The sequence below is a fragment of the Condylura cristata genome, unplaced genomic scaffold, assembly GCF_000260355.1.
Source record: "Condylura cristata isolate star-nosed mole 26May11 unplaced genomic scaffold, ConCri1.0 scaffold00002, whole genome shotgun sequence".
Taxonomy (NCBI): Eukaryota; Metazoa; Chordata; class Mammalia; order Eulipotyphla; family Talpidae; genus Condylura; species Condylura cristata.
Window position 1 is genome coordinate 74,122,782 of NW_004567103.1, and position 15,602 is coordinate 74,138,383.

A 15,602-nucleotide genomic window follows, 5' to 3' on the forward strand; every position below is an offset into this window, starting at 1 on the left:
TATCAGGGCACAACTATTCTGCAGGAACAGAAATTCCGTTCTTATATAGTTCATCTCTGAGGACTTCAGAATACTCTGGAAAAACTGACTTCTATATTCTAAGCTTACTCTTAATGCAAGTTTCATACTTGCTGTTCCATCTCTGACCCAATCATAGCCCTTCACAGCAAATGAATTTTTTCCCCCTCTTCTTTAAGTGATATTTATTTACTCAACTATGGGTGAGTACAGAAGTTTTCTCTAGCTGTCTGAGAGATATGGCTCCCCCCCCAGAATTTATAGAAGAAGAAGAAATGGATCACAAGACTTGACATATTGGATTCATCTATAAAGGAATAAAGAGAAGAGAATTTCTAGAGTGAAATAAGTATTAGTGGTCATTTGGGATGAGATCAACAGATCTGATTATTTGGTGGGGAGGAGACTGAATTCTTGAGGGTCATTCCTACAACATATTCCAAAGGACATCCATTTGAAATGGAAGTGGGGCCTCCCTGGTGGTTCAGGGGGGTTAAGTACAGCACTATGAAGCTATCCCAAGCCACTGCAACATGAGTTTGATCCCTAACCAGGGAGGGGACCCACATGGCGCAGCAAATCTCTCCTGACCCACCTGCTGCTCCCCTCAGCAGTGCATTTCAGTCAATCCACCTATTGTGCTCCCTGCTCTGTCTCTGGTGATTCCTCTCACTCCTTCCCCCTGTACCTCTGACCTGTACCCCAGTTCTTGTATGCATAAAAAAATCTTAAAAAAAAAAATAGAAATGGAAGTGAGCTAAATTAAAGGGCCCAAAGCAATAAATAGAGAAAAATGGCTCTTCCTCTGTTCTGTTACCAACTAAATCCAGTCTAATCAAAGAGATGCTGACTCATTAATTGCTTTGTGCCCAGTTGACTGTTTTAAAGGATATGACGCCAAATGATTTTCCTATAAAGGAAATGCAAATAAAGGAAATTATATTCTTAAACCAAATCTGTTAGGGAACGCTACCAGTCATCCTGTGGACAGGAGCAGGGCCCTTTATATAGAACTTTCCAGACCCTTAAATGCAAAGATTAAGAGTACTGGGAAAATCCCATGTGCTGATTGGGGGCTTGTATGTGACAGTTGTCTATATGGCAGTCCTTCCAAGAATAAGCCAAAGCCCCTTGGGGTATTTAATGAAGAGAATGCTGAAACCATATTTAGTCACTGAGAAAGTGGGAGCAGTCATGGAGAAGTTGGGAGTGTTCTTGTTTATCTTTTGTGAAAAAAGGACTGTCACTTGTATGGCCACAGGAAGAATCCTGCGGGCTGCATTGTGGAGTTGCTAGAGGCCTTGGAAAGCTTCCATTTTCCTCCCATCTCTATTTAATCTCTCTTATGGGATTTCAATTTTTCTACATTGTTCCTATAGGGATTGCTGTCAAAGATCAGCGATCCATCCATGACCCCACCTGCGGAGGCTTTATTCAGGCTCAGAAGGTGCCAGAAGACTAGGAGTGAGTCCTGTCTCCTTGATTTACTAGGTAATGTAATTCCTCTGCTCAACATTACCCCTCATACTTAGAATAAAATATAGAGGCCTTATCAAGGCCTGTTTAAGGGATTATACATTTTGGCTCCTGAATACCCTTTCATGGTCTCTTATTACTGAAGAAAAGTTGGTGATCTTTTTTTTAAATTTTTTTTTTAAGGATTTAATTTCTGCATACAGAACTGGGGTACAGGCCAGAGATGCAAGGGCGGTGAGAGGATTCACCAGAGACAGAGTGGGGAGCAGAACAGGCCAACTGAGAAGTATGGGCAGCAGCGGGCAGGTCAGAAGAGGTCTGCTACGCCATGTGGTCACCTCCGGGGCAAGTGGGGATCGAACTCATGCAGAAGTGGCTTAAGCTTCTTAGTGCAGTGCTTTAACCCGCTGCGCTACCAGGGAAGGCCTGGTGATCTTTTATATTATTCTTCCCCTCAATGTAATAAAATTTTCTCTGGCTAGCGTCGAGAACTTTTTTCCTTATCTTTTTTTTTTTTTTCAGTAGTTTGATTATGATGTACCTGAAGGTGTTCTTCATATTTATCCTGGTGGGAGTTCATTGAGCTCCCAGGAGCTACAGCTTTTTGCCACTCATAAACATTAGACATTTGCTAGCTATTTTCTTTCCAAATATGTTTTTTGGCCATTTTCTCTTTCCTCTGAGATTCTAACTACATATTAGTTGGGCTATACTGTTGCCACAGTTCTCAAATCCTTTTAAATTTCACTTTTTTTTTCTTTCTTTATGTTTCCATTTGGCTAAGTTTTACTGACAAGCCCTCAAGTTAACTGATATTCTCTGCTTGTTAAGTCCATTGAAAGATTCTTTTTTTTCTTAAGGCACCTCGCTGCTGAAATTCTCTACCTTGTCACATTTGTTGTCTACCTTTATCACCAAGTCTTTTAATGTATTATTCTTAACATGTTAAGTTGCTATTTGATCATTCTAACATCTGGGCCATCTCTAGGTCTGGATTGATTGACTTTCCTTTCTTACTGATGGGCTATGGATTGCTTTTTTGTCATGTAATTCAAAATCTTGTAATTAAATGTGAGAGAATTTGGCACCAAATTTCTGATGCATTTCTAATAGCATAGGGTTTAAATAGTTTTTGTATTAATTTCACTGCTTACTTCTCTTTCCTACTCTGACCTGTCCCTTATTATATGATTTTTCTTTTTAACTTCGTTATCTTTAGAGATCCAAAGACTTGGATTTCAATATAGGTTCTACAACTTACTGGTGGTTTGGTCTTGAGTAAATTAAGATTCAATTTTCCATCATATAACTATATAGGATTAACTAACATTCAGAAAGATGTATCCACAGATAGCAGAGGTGCAAAAAGAAGGTTTTTCCAAATATCACATACTATTATAATTACATTTTTAAAAAGTGGCCTTAAGTAGTTTTTGGAATATGGGTGGAAAAGGTCAATCAAGGCTTTACATTTAGAGTGCTATCATTTCAGTGGCATGAACACAACCACCTCAAGTAAGAGGCAGCAGACGGAATCTAGAGTCCCACCCTCAGGGCTTATGTAACAGGCTTTCCTATTGGACTTCTATTTAGTAAGCGGATCTATTACCAAAAAATTTTTGGACTCCATGATCCAAGATTTTCTACTTTTACATTAGCTTTTAAATTAGTCCTCTTCAAGGACATGTGATCTTATGTGTTATAGGCCGAACTGTGTTCCTCAAACGGTATGATAAAGTCCTAACACCCTGTGACTGTGAATGTCACCTAATCTGGAATAGGACATTTATAGATTTAATCACTCTAAGGTGAGGTCACCTGCATTAAGGTGGACCCTAATCCTACACATCTGTTGTCTTTTTGAGCAGCTGAGACAGACCGACAGGGAAACTAGAGAGAAAGAACAAAGTGCAACAGTTACAGTTAAGGCACAACTGGACCATGAGAAGGTGAAAGTTCAAGGCAGGCTCCTCCACTAGAGACTTTGGAGGGAGCGTGGCCGCAGCCACATCTTAGTATTGGACTTCCAGTTTCTAAAACTGAGCATGAACTTCTGCTGCTTAAGTCACTATGCTTGTGGTTCTGTGAAGGCAGCTGTAAGAATTACTAAGGGACTTGGGGACTCAAGAAAAAGAATCTTTGATATCCCTAGCAGTGACTATGGGGGTGAAGCTTTGGGGGTATCACAGATATGTTGGGGCAGCCTTGTGATGCCAGGCTCAGCACTTCTCTCAGCATGGTCACCAGAGAGAGGTCGAGGGCACTGCTGCCTGAAACTGTGAAGACTGGGATTCAGATGTTATTAATGGAAGTTCTGAGAAACTATACCAACGCTCAGTAGGACTTACACAGTGTATTGGAGTGCTTGTTCCCCTGCAGATGCTCTAGTTAAGTTGAAGTTGGAACACAATTCTTGTCCCATAAAAGAGAAAGAGGGCTTTTTAAATGGCCCCCAGCTCCTTTCAGATAGGTCTTTCTAGCCTCTTCTCCTTTATTCACACTACACCATCTACACAGGCCTTCCTGGCCACACATCTCAGTTAAGCTTTGCAGATTCCCACTCACCTATGAGACTAAGTCAATGCTGCACTCTCCAGACAGTCTTCTCCACTTCCATTCCTTCATCTTTTCTATGCTGTTAAAAGTACTGACTATACACTGTTTTATACTCTGCTCATCTACAAACACCTACTCCTCCCTCCGTGTTTCTCACCCATCTGTTAGGTAAATCACTATGCTAGCTACCCAGTGAGACAGATATATTTTCCTACCCTCATAATGCTTATAGACTAGTGGAAATCCACTCTATCAACAACAAAAATAATATATATGCAACGTTAACAGTGACTAGGCACTATGCTTCAGAATACAACACACCTAAGCACTTTATATTCATTATGTCACCAATTCCTCCCAAATGCTCTGTTAAGTCAGGAATAGTGGAATATATCAGAGAAAAGGAAACAGTGGCACAGAGGTCAGAGGGGATGCTGCTAGTAAGAGAGGTGGATCCTAAACTCAAGCTGTCTGACCCACAATTGTTCTTCTTGCCTCACCTATATTGCTTTCCTTAACAAATATCAGAGTGTAAAAAAAAGTGCTCTGATAGGGAGCAGGGAGCACCAAACTGAACCAAAGGCAGTTCAGGAGAGAGGGCTACTTAAGCTGTGCACAGGGTGTAAGCTTTCTATGGAAAGGGAGTTGTTAGCCTTGATCACGTTTATGGAAATGAGCATCCCTCACAGAGATGTCACTTACACAAAATTTTCTAAGATGCTTAGGTAAAGATAAACCAAACTGAAGCTGCAAAAAAACTTTTTTCTCAGCATTTCCTTAATCCTTATCCTATTTTTCTCACTTTTTTTTTCTTTTTTCACTTTTTAGAGTAGAACAGGCCCATCTTTTCTGACCTTGGTGAGTAATACATCAGTAAGTGACAGAAGCAAGTAAAATACAAACTCTCCTTCCTGTGCCTGCACATAGGGTCCTGTCAGAGGATTTGTGGAATCAGCACACACATCTGCACACCAGCTGTTTCCATTTCACAGAACATTCATGAAACCCTCAGGTCAAACCCAACAGGTTGGCCATTTTCTAATTCCAGAGTTAAAACAGTATGGACACATTCAAATTAGTCAAACACAAAGCCTGAAATGTTTTCCACAAATTCCAGTTCACATTACAAGAGGGGAAAGCTGGAATAAAGAAACTACCTTTTGACTTAAAATTGCTTTCACGGCATCTTCTACTTCTTCCTGGTTGTTGAGGTCAACAGTCCAAACGTGTGGGCGGCCAATGAAGACTTCAGCATAAGGATGCTGGGATGTCAGCTGGGAAGGAGAAACACAACACCTCAATCTCACAACACTGCCTTGTTTTAAAAAAGACTGTGCTAAATGAAACACAACGCTTTTTACGGTATAAGTGGTAATTACGTAGGTAGCAAGACATTTTTACCTTCTCTTTGATCTAAACCTCCTAAGTTCCTGTGAACAGGTAACAATAAAGTGATGATGGCCTGAGTCTCCCTTGAAAAGAGGAGCTGGAGTGTCATATCCTGATGACATGGAGGCCGTGACTGCTGGCTTCAACCCCAAAGTCACACCAAGAAATAATGAGCATCTACTCTTGGTTCTAAACCCAGCCTTGAAAATCACCTCGATTAAACTACTACTAGTTTTTAAAAAATACTGTTTAAGATTGACAGAGAAACACAGGAAAATTACAATAAAATCTTCACAGGCTTTAAACTCATAGGAAGACATAAAAGGGGATAGAAAGAAAAATATCAGAAAAAGAGCTTTTAAAATAACTATTCACATAACATTGGAGCCTTGATATTCATAAAGATAATTTACAATCAGTCAAGCAAGTTAAAGAAGTTTTTTGTTGTAAAGGGAGTTTCATTTTTAGATCCAAGGGTGGTCAAAGAAATTAGTATAAATTCTTATAGTTTTCAGCTCTTGAGACTCTAACCCTTATCGTAGCTCATTTCCCCCCTTAAGCTTGTTTCTTCCTTTATTCTTGTATGCCTTCAAGGTCATGGGTTTAAGGGAGCACTCTGGACATTTGTGAGAGCATTCCAAGTTCGCACAATGATGGGGGCTGCTGCTCTTAACCCATGGTGGGGACCAAGGATGGCACACACTGTGCATAGCAGTCCCACACGGGGTCCAGCTGTTCACTGCCCAGACAGCTTCCAGATGCCTTTCTGGGCTTCCATGTATGTTCATAGAATTTAACTCTTTAGCACAGTTGTAATACACACTGACTTTCCCAGGCACATTATTACTGTGGAAGTCAAGGGATACTTGAACTTTGTTATATCTGGAACATCACTATTACAATTTTTGAAAAATCATGGCAGCAAAGTCAGTATCAAATGATTTGTCTTTAGCTACATCTATAGCTGCAGTCTATATCTGCAGCTACCCATTTAGTGGATACATGGGTGGATCCAAATACATGCATGTATAAATACAGGTACCTGTATATTTAGCCCCTCTTTCATAATTATAAACAAATTAAACCAAATGGTTTATTGTTCTTAAATATAAACTTGTTCATTACAAGGAGGAATGAGACATGTCTTCTAGTTAGTTCTTGCATGTGGTTTAGGGTTTGAACTGCACATCTTCTGAGACATGTGTTACATTATAAATTATTTTGCTTATTTCCCCTTTCTACTAAGGTTAGTGAATCATCCTTTTTTCAAAATTACGTACATAAGCAGGTAGATGCTCAGCAGATAGTAATAAAAGGAGGTGTTAGTTGGGAGGGTGAAGACCCTTGCTTTAGTGGCTAAGCCACCTTCCTTTGTTTTTTCCAACTCCAACATACTCAGAGAATTGGATAATTTTGCACATACTCCTCCATCTCACTCTAAGCCCTGTTCTTCATAGCCTATCACACACAAGCACTTTTCAGGCTGGGAAACCCAGAGCCTCAGCAGCAGTTTATGCTAATATCTGTTCCAGGGCTGCAGGTAGCCTAGATTTTGCTCCTGCTCCTTGGCCAGAGCCCCACTCTTTGATGATCTGCTCAGTCTTCTGATATGACCTCATCTCCTGTGCTTAGTCCTCTGGCCAGTCAGTGATGGAATCTAGAGTGCCCACAGGTTCATGTGGCTGGGGAAATACCTGTCCCATCCCCCAGCAGATATTTTAGATTCAACATATATTAAAGCTTCTGGCTGCGCCAGGCACTGTGCTCACTAAGAGCAAGAGAGGACAGGTTTCCTGTGTATGATTGAGGATTTGGAGGTTTAGTGGAGCTTACAATTCCTGAAGACCATAGTCTGGAAGTAGCACAGCAATTTCAAATCTACATCTTGCAACAATTTATTAGCTGGAGAGGTAAAGTAAAAAGGATGCTACTGAGTTCTTTAGGTAAAGGCCAAAAAGGCCAAATATAAATACACACCTCTTAAGCACCCTCTTAAATTTTGCCAATCTAAACAAATTTCCAAGGCTGAATCTATGTCTGTATTAGATTTCTTTTTAAGATGCACATAGAAAATACAAAATGCTGAGCCATTATCATTTTATTCATTTACATTTTGTGAGTTTACTTAATTTTATGAGAAAGTCATTTGTGATTCATTATTCCCCCTCTGAATGTTATGCTCCTTCTTGTTAATTTATTGAGAACCGTGTGATCTGAGGTACTTCATTGTATATCAATCAATAAATTTACTGGAGTATAGTTTGTAAAAATAATGAAAGTCTTATTAAATATGATACATTACTTCAAGTGGCTATTAAGTCTCGAAGGGGAACATGAGTTTTCTTTATGAAAGAAACTCTTAAATCTAGAAAAACTAGAAAATTTTAATGGTTTGCAAAATGTCAAAATAATGATCACTAATCTATTAATATGTTTCCAAATATAAAAATAAAAATGAAGTTTATATTATATTAAAATACAATTTGAACGGACCACATTACTTATAGGGAACTTCCCTCCCCATCACCACCCCGAGAGTACACTGTAGTTTTAAAAATTAGTCCAGTGCAAAAACAAAACCAAAACTAAATCATATTTTAAAATCTATGCTTTTCTTCCAATGAGGCTCTTTAGAAGGGATACACAGACACAGACACAGACACAGACACACACACACACACACACACACACACACACACACACAAGCTATATGGAACTATTATTGCTTAACATGAAAGATTTGATTGGCTAAAAAAGATAGCTTTGTAATTATGTGTACTTTGGTTATAATTTTCCATTTGCTGGAAGGAAAAAAAAAAGACAGTTTTGAAGGGGACTGTTGACACAGCTCTTTCCCGATTAAAAGTATCTTTAGTTAGGAGGATTTTGTGACTTCTGTGAGCTCAAAGTGTTTAGCCCATGTGGTTGTGAGGTCAAGTTCATGGGCTTTTTCCTGAAGCCATGGTGTCCTGGCTTCTAGCCTGCTCTGTGCATTTTCTGCAGCAGAGAAGATAGACGTCAGATGGATCCTGCCCTTCTGCTCAAAGCAAACTGACCTTTGAGGAGTTTCTCTACCAATTACCAACTTTCACATCTCTCTTCCTTTACAGTGTACCTCTTCCACCCTTCCCATCCTCTTCTGAGTCCACCCTGCACATTTTCCACCTGGCAGAGCTCCAAGCTAACTTACCCTCCTAAATTCACTTAGCTATTTCTTTATACATTTCCTTTTATTATGCATATTTTATCACTCTTTTATATAAAATTGTGAGCTCCTGGAAAACAGGAAATATGTTTTGATAAGTTCCTCTTGTGCAGCAACTAGCACCAGGGGTCCTGTGGGGACACAATGAACATCTGTCGACTGACCTTCTGCACCCTCGCCCCCTGTGGGAGCCTAGGACTGATGGAGTCATCTATCTGGAGTCACCTGCCATTCTAACTGGAGTCTCATTTATACTCTGGTGGAGTCATGGGAAGGGACAGGGGCAGTCTGCCTGGGTGGCAGCTCCAATGCATCGTCTCTTTTTATGCCATGAAGAACGAAAATTCTCTGATCTCAGGAAAAAGCCAATCGCTAGATGATGACTATGATATGGGAAACACCACGTACGAAACAACATACATACTTTTGTCAATAATTTCATGTTGGCTGGTCTGCTCTATGCAACATTTTTACTGGGAAACAGATTGTATTTAAGAATGCCAACAGAGGGGACAATGGTCTCATGAAGGATAGAACTGAAATTTGGCAGCGAGCTACATGTAGTATGCACACATGCTAAATCTCAGCAATCACACCTAAAATTTATCTATGTTTTTATGCAATGAACTTCAGTTAAAAAGAAAGTGCCTTAAGGTAAAACTACTTCGGTGGTGTGTGTGATAAGACAAAACACATTTGGAGGTGTGAACCTGTACCTACTAAAGCACAGGCAGTGATGTAAACCAATGGTACTTCAAAAAAACACAAATACAAGCCCCGCCCCCAAAGCTGGATTCTAACAAGGTGTAATCTTAATCTTTAGAATTATGAATAGTAAGAAGGTGCTTACTACCAAAGTGCTCTAACTTTAATCACTAACCATTAACCCTTTCCCAAAAACTTGTATGTAGTAATTCCAGAAAGAGATGGGTTTCTTTCAAGAAAATCATGAAAAGGAAACAGACAATCACCATCAGAACATCACAGTTATAACAGTTGTAGGCAAGATCCACTGATTAGTTGGCAAAAGTTTGAGACAGGATACTTAGTATCATCTCAAAGAATTTCCTTTGTTATAAGGGACAATGGCAACTTCACACAGACTGAAACATGTTGTTACCTCATTGTAAATTATTTTACTTTATCACCCCTTTCTTTTAGGGTTAGGGAAATCATGGTCTTTTGAAATTACAGAAGTAAGCAGGTAAATGTCCAAGAATAATAAAAGGGGTACTAAAGGTTATAAAAGGACGGGTTGGGTTGAGAGGGCTGACACCCTTACTCTGGAGGCTAAGCTAGCTAGCTCCCTTTATTTTTTCCAACTGCCACATACTAGAGAATGCTATAGCAGTGGAAAAACAGCATGTAAACCTACTGTCTTAACCAAGTCATCAAGGTTACTATTACCAGTAGTAACCCAACACACTGATGTCATACATCCCCTGATAAAATACCCACAGAAGGCTATTTCACATCTGTAATATTTTGCCAAAAAATTATAAAATCAAACATTTAAATTGAGGGACAGTATATGTAGATGTAAAAAAAAAACCTGACCAATACTCTTTTAAAGTGTCAAGGCTGTGAATGACAATGAAAGATGAAATAATTGTTAGAGATTAAAGGAAATAGTGGCAACTGAATGTAAAATGGAATCCTGTACTAGATTCTGGGGAAAAAAGAGTATTAGTGGCACATCTGACATTTAGATAATACTATGCTTTCCATCATACTGTCATGGCCTAACAATTGTCCTGTGGTATTATAATATGCTACATCATAGGAAGCTGGGTGAAGGATATACCCAACTCTGTACTATTTCTGCATCTTTTCTGTAAGGCTAAAGTTATTTCTAAAGAGACAGAAAGTAAATCCCAACAATTCTACTTGTAGATATACACCTCAAAGAACTAAAAGCAAAACTCAATGTTCACAGCAGCATATTTATTTATAACAGATAAAAAATGGAAACAGCCCAAGTATCCATTAACAGAAGAACAAATATTAAAATGTGGCATAGCTAGAAAATGGAATAGTATTCAGCATTAGAAAGTAATGAAGTTCTGAAACATGCTACAACAGGAAGGAACCTTCAACACATTATACTAAGTAACTACTCACAAAAGTGCAAGTGCTGCCTGATTCTACTTACATTTGGTTATCTAAAATAGGTACTATTTATAGTGGCTTCTCCCGGCTGTGGAGAGGTGGTGGTGGTAGGGAAATGGGGAATTACTGCTTAAACAGAACAGCTTCTGCGGTGAAAATGATGAGCAACTACTGGAAATAGTGATGATGGTTGTAAAAAACAGTGACTGCACTTAATGCCAGTGAACTTTACATTTAAAAATGGGTAAAACAGTCTTATATGATGCATATTTTATCCAAAAAGAAAAAAAAAACCCATGGACAATCTAAATAACTGTACAATTTGGACTCCTACATCTAAATTTAAACGCAGGGATGATGTATTTGCCTGTATTTCTACCCTAAATTCCAAAGTTTCAAATTGTCATATACTAAAGCAGAGATCCCTAAATTAAAGCATTTTCATTGCTGGAAAACACCTCTTTAAAGCTTTCCAAAGAATAAGCTCTTCAGTGCCAGAATGAACATTTCTGATCTCTGTTCTCTGGCACCTCCCACAGCCCCTAACACACAGGCTGCATTAAGTATGGCTGAGGAATCGCCTCCAAAGAAGAAATCACTCCCCAAAATAAAGGGTTCAAACTTATTATATGAGCAGAAGGAAAAAGCTAGCCCGCATGGAAACACATGTACACATACACACAGATAGCTAATCCTTCTCAGATTTTATCTGGGCCACAGGCTGGCTTTTTGAAGACAATCTATGGGACTTTTCTGATATTCTTCATCCCCTTTGGCCATTTCTCCAAAGAAAGGGAGGCTCAAAGAAATGACCTCTCAAAATAATCAACCTGTGAACTGGTAAGATATCTGACTAGTTTGTAGAGAATAGTCAGGAAAAATGCACTGTAAATAGCTTTGGGGGGGAAATGGGACAGGAGATTCAACCCAGGAAGTTTTAGGTTGTGGAAATGGAAAATGCACACTTTAAAAATAATTGCTGTAGTGTTGCTAGTCACAGGAGGGGTGACCGTCAGTGTCACCCCTGGCAGAAGCCTGGAGATGAGGGCGCCATGACGACACCAAAATACACAGGCTTCTCATCACCCACAGACCACTCATCAACTACACAGAGGCGCCCAGCTTGGTCACTCTCATGCTCTAAATAGCTTGTTTATTACCCCAAATGAATCTAACTGCCTCCAATGGTGATTCATCACACACTATGGATTTCAAGAGGATCCTGAGAGCAATTCAAATAACGCTTTGACAAAATGTTTGAGCAGTGGCATGGCAGGATTACCTGTCAGGATAGCCCCCACTGGATGGTTTGTTATAACAGACCCTCTCTTTAGTCTCTGTATTGTACCTTCTCTTCAAGGCTGAGACTTCCCACTGCCCACTATTTCCCATACTTGTTAACTAGGTGATAATATTATTCCATAAACTCTGAAAATTCAGAGTATAAGAGATCAGCTTATTAGAAAAGTGGCAATGTTTGTTTGAATTAAGATACAGTTGGGGTGAAGTGAAAAGATCTCACAATTTAAGGATAGAAATAGATTCAAGCTATCATGGCTTCTACCCCTCTGGGAATGTAATCAAATCTTTTATCTCTCTAAGCAACTCTGCATTTCCTCCCTCCACCCATAGTTCCACTCAACTACATCAAATGATGTTGATAATAACTGCTATCTGAGGCCACGAGTCTTAAATGCACTGCTAGCACTCAGTTGCTATTATTCATATTATTGCAAATGAAATGATTTTATGGCTGCTTACCTCTCTCAGAGTTGGCTTGCCAATAAAAAAGTCTGTGTTTTTGCTGCTTTTGGGTGGGTTGAACTTGGGATTCAGAAAAGCACATCCATTTGCAATGGCCTCCAAGGGAGCTGGGCCCTCATAGGGAAACCCAAGTCCGACAAACAACTGTAAGAAAAACACAGCACATGTAAATTTATCAACCAGCATTGCTACTCCTGGCACTCTGGGCACTGTTTGGTGCTCCATTCCTGTTCTGTGGGGAGACCTCAGAGCCCCTGGAAGGTTCCCAGGACTTGTTAGGTGGGGCAAAGAGAAGTCAGCTAACATCACGATCTGAAAAACATGACCAGGGACCTTTTGGGGCTAGTAAATCTACTCAAATCATTATGTTTTTCATGTTTAGAAATAAGTGTTGAAGGGGTGGATAGCTGAGGGGGTAGGGAGGGTTTTAACAGAATACAAGCAACAACAAAACCCAAGATCCAACAATAATCTTTCTGTAACTCACCAGGAGACATGACTGGAAAAACACTTGCTTAACTAAACAGAAGGTTTCTTCATTGAACTAAAGGAACAACAGGGCCTTTCAGTGATGCTGGGTGGAGGGACAGAAAGGTCACTTAGTGGTTTGATTACAGTTCAAATGGAGTGGCTTTAAAATGATGGCAGGTCAGGAAACACAGGTTTTCATACTGGGGTTTTCACTGGGGACTCTGACTCTTGGTTATTTTCCCCTCAATGGGGGAAAAGGGTGCTGTTGAGTCCTCCAATGCTTCCCTCTCTTGCAGGCAAACCACACGTTTTCCCCATAGCAGACAATAGATGGCAGCAAAAACACACTCTCAAAGTCCTGTTAGCACTCACAGCTGAGCCTGCCTGTGACAAAGGGCACTTACTGCAGTTCATGGGCACCAGTGATTCCTGGATCCCCAAAGCAACATCTCATAGAAATGCCTCACTGTATAAGCTCCCCTCTGACCATTTCACACTGCTGCGGCTGGGGGCTAGAGTTAATTGATGGGCAGGGTCTAAGTCTTGGCATGGTAAGATTTGAGAACTTTCCACCCACATCAAGGAGCCAATTCTGAAATGTTTCCAGAACCCAGAGTGACAAAAGATAATGGCCCCAGAGCACCCTTTTCTCCTGCCATCATGCTGATGAACACCCACACAGCCAGGCCCTGAGAGGGAAGGATGTAGCCAACTGGCTATGGCTACATGTTTGACTATTCTCCCCAGCAACCCTGTCTTTGCAGTTACTTTTACTGAATGAGTATTTAGAAGGGCTCAGCTTAGGGAGCCCTGAGTGTAAGCTGGCAAGTTCCTTGCGAAATAGTGGAAGGTGCAGAATGTATGTATTCTACTCAGTTCCAGGGCTGACATACTGGAGAGTCATATAGCCCTGGTAGGGATTTCTGGGGGGAGAAACTAAAATTTCAGGTTGTCTGGAGTGATCCTAGCCTATAAATGTTTTTTTTTTTTTTTTTTTTTTTTTTTTTTTTTTGCACGGATTACCTAACCTTTATGAGCTTTGGAGGAATTTTTATTTTTTGACTTCCAATGATTTTTCCAGCCTAGAGATGATTTCCAAGGCTGGAGTGGTGGTGGTGGCTTAGAGAGTCCATCAGAGCCTCTCAGAGCCTCTTGGGCAGAACCCTGAAAACATAAGGAGAGAGAAAACATGGAAGCAGGAGTCTATGAGAATATCTCATCACCATTTGGAGACCCTGTTTCTGGATCTCATTAAGTAACAAGAGTGAGATTACTGGAGAAAGACTGTGGATGGCACATAACCTACAAGTAGCTGATGGTGAGGGATGCCTTGCAACAGCAGAAAAAATGGAAGAAAATAGGAGGCACGAGTCCCAAAGTATCCTAGCATCATGAAATTATGGAGAACCGAGGGTTACATCCTTGAATCTTTTCATCTCAGATCTACTCCCCACCCCCATCAGATTTTAGAGAAATGTGTCCTCTTTACAGGAGAGAGGAAACCTCCCTCAGGCTGTGGGTGAGCATAGGGCTTCTAGACCGTTTTGATTCTGAGAAAGTAGGTGCTGGGAGATGCAGACAGGGGCTACAAGCTTTAAACCAAAGATATGCAGCCCACAGAAATCAGGGAGTGCCATGAAGGCTGGATACCTTCAAGTTGCAAAAAGAACTTTGTAGGAACCACAATGCTTTATTTAAATAGAAAATCCTGGAAAAAATTTAATTAGCTACTTCAGACCAACCAATCTGAACCCATTAATTAAAAAGATTTGATGCTGTTGTTTAATGGGCTTGAATGTGACCTAGGTTTAATTATATCTGAGTAACAATTTGCACCATCTCTTTCTGCTCTGCTAGCATCAGTACACATAAAACAAACACTTTAGGCTAAGTCTTCAAAGACTCATGATTTTAGAATGAAGCTTAAGCAAATACCACCCAACTTCTTGGCAATGAGTTTTCTTGTCACACTAATTAGTATTGTAAGAAATACATTACTTGGAAATAACACCAACATAACTTTTTTTTTTTTTGGTCACATCTGTCAATAAGCATTTTTTTTTTCTTGCTTCCTGTGTCCTTATTACCTGTGACATTATAATGGAGCAGATGCAATAAGGTCAAATTACACTTGAGGCTTGATTGACAACAGGGCAGGAAGGGAGAAATCACCACCATATAAGGGTGGTAGACTTCTGAGCACTCATGGCTTTGTGGCTCTCTGGTACCTTATCCACACCTAAATTGCTCCCCTCAAACACTCTGGTCATTCTGCCTACTTACAAATATCCTTTCCAAGGGGCAAAAGACACACAAGAATGCATTCAAGTGCATCCTTAACTCTTCAAGAGGAAATGGGGCATATTTTATTTATACTTCATCTGGCCTTCAGAAGCCTAGAATTTAATGAGGATATTCCAGATGACGGAACATCTCCATGGTTGCAGCTCTGGTTCCATCAACGAGCAGTTCTAAACAGAGGGATTACATGCTCTAAAATTAAATTTCTGAACTAATACTAAGCAAGAGAGAACAGATGAAGCGCCATACGTTTTACTCATGGCACAGGATCTGGACATTCCCACACAATGACAAAGAGTTCAGTAAAACTCCT

At 40.0% G+C, this 15,602-nt stretch overlaps 1 protein-coding gene across 2 annotated transcripts in view; it reads right to left on the reverse strand.

The window, feature by feature from the left end:
* MGAT5 (mannosyl (alpha-1,6-)-glycoprotein beta-1,6-N-acetyl-glucosaminyltransferase) overlaps positions 1-15,602 on the reverse strand; it is a 311,378-nt gene that overhangs the window by 19,261 nt on the left and 276,515 nt on the right. For both annotated transcript variants that reach the window (XM_004674702.2, XM_012728964.1), the window contains exons 14-15: positions 12,515-12,661; positions 5,208-5,324 (exon numbers count right to left, since the gene is read on the reverse strand). In XM_004674702.2, the coding sequence (XP_004674759.1) occupies positions 5,208-5,324; positions 12,515-12,661 (264 nt within the window). The remainder of the gene's footprint in view (positions 1-5,207; positions 5,325-12,514; positions 12,662-15,602) is intronic.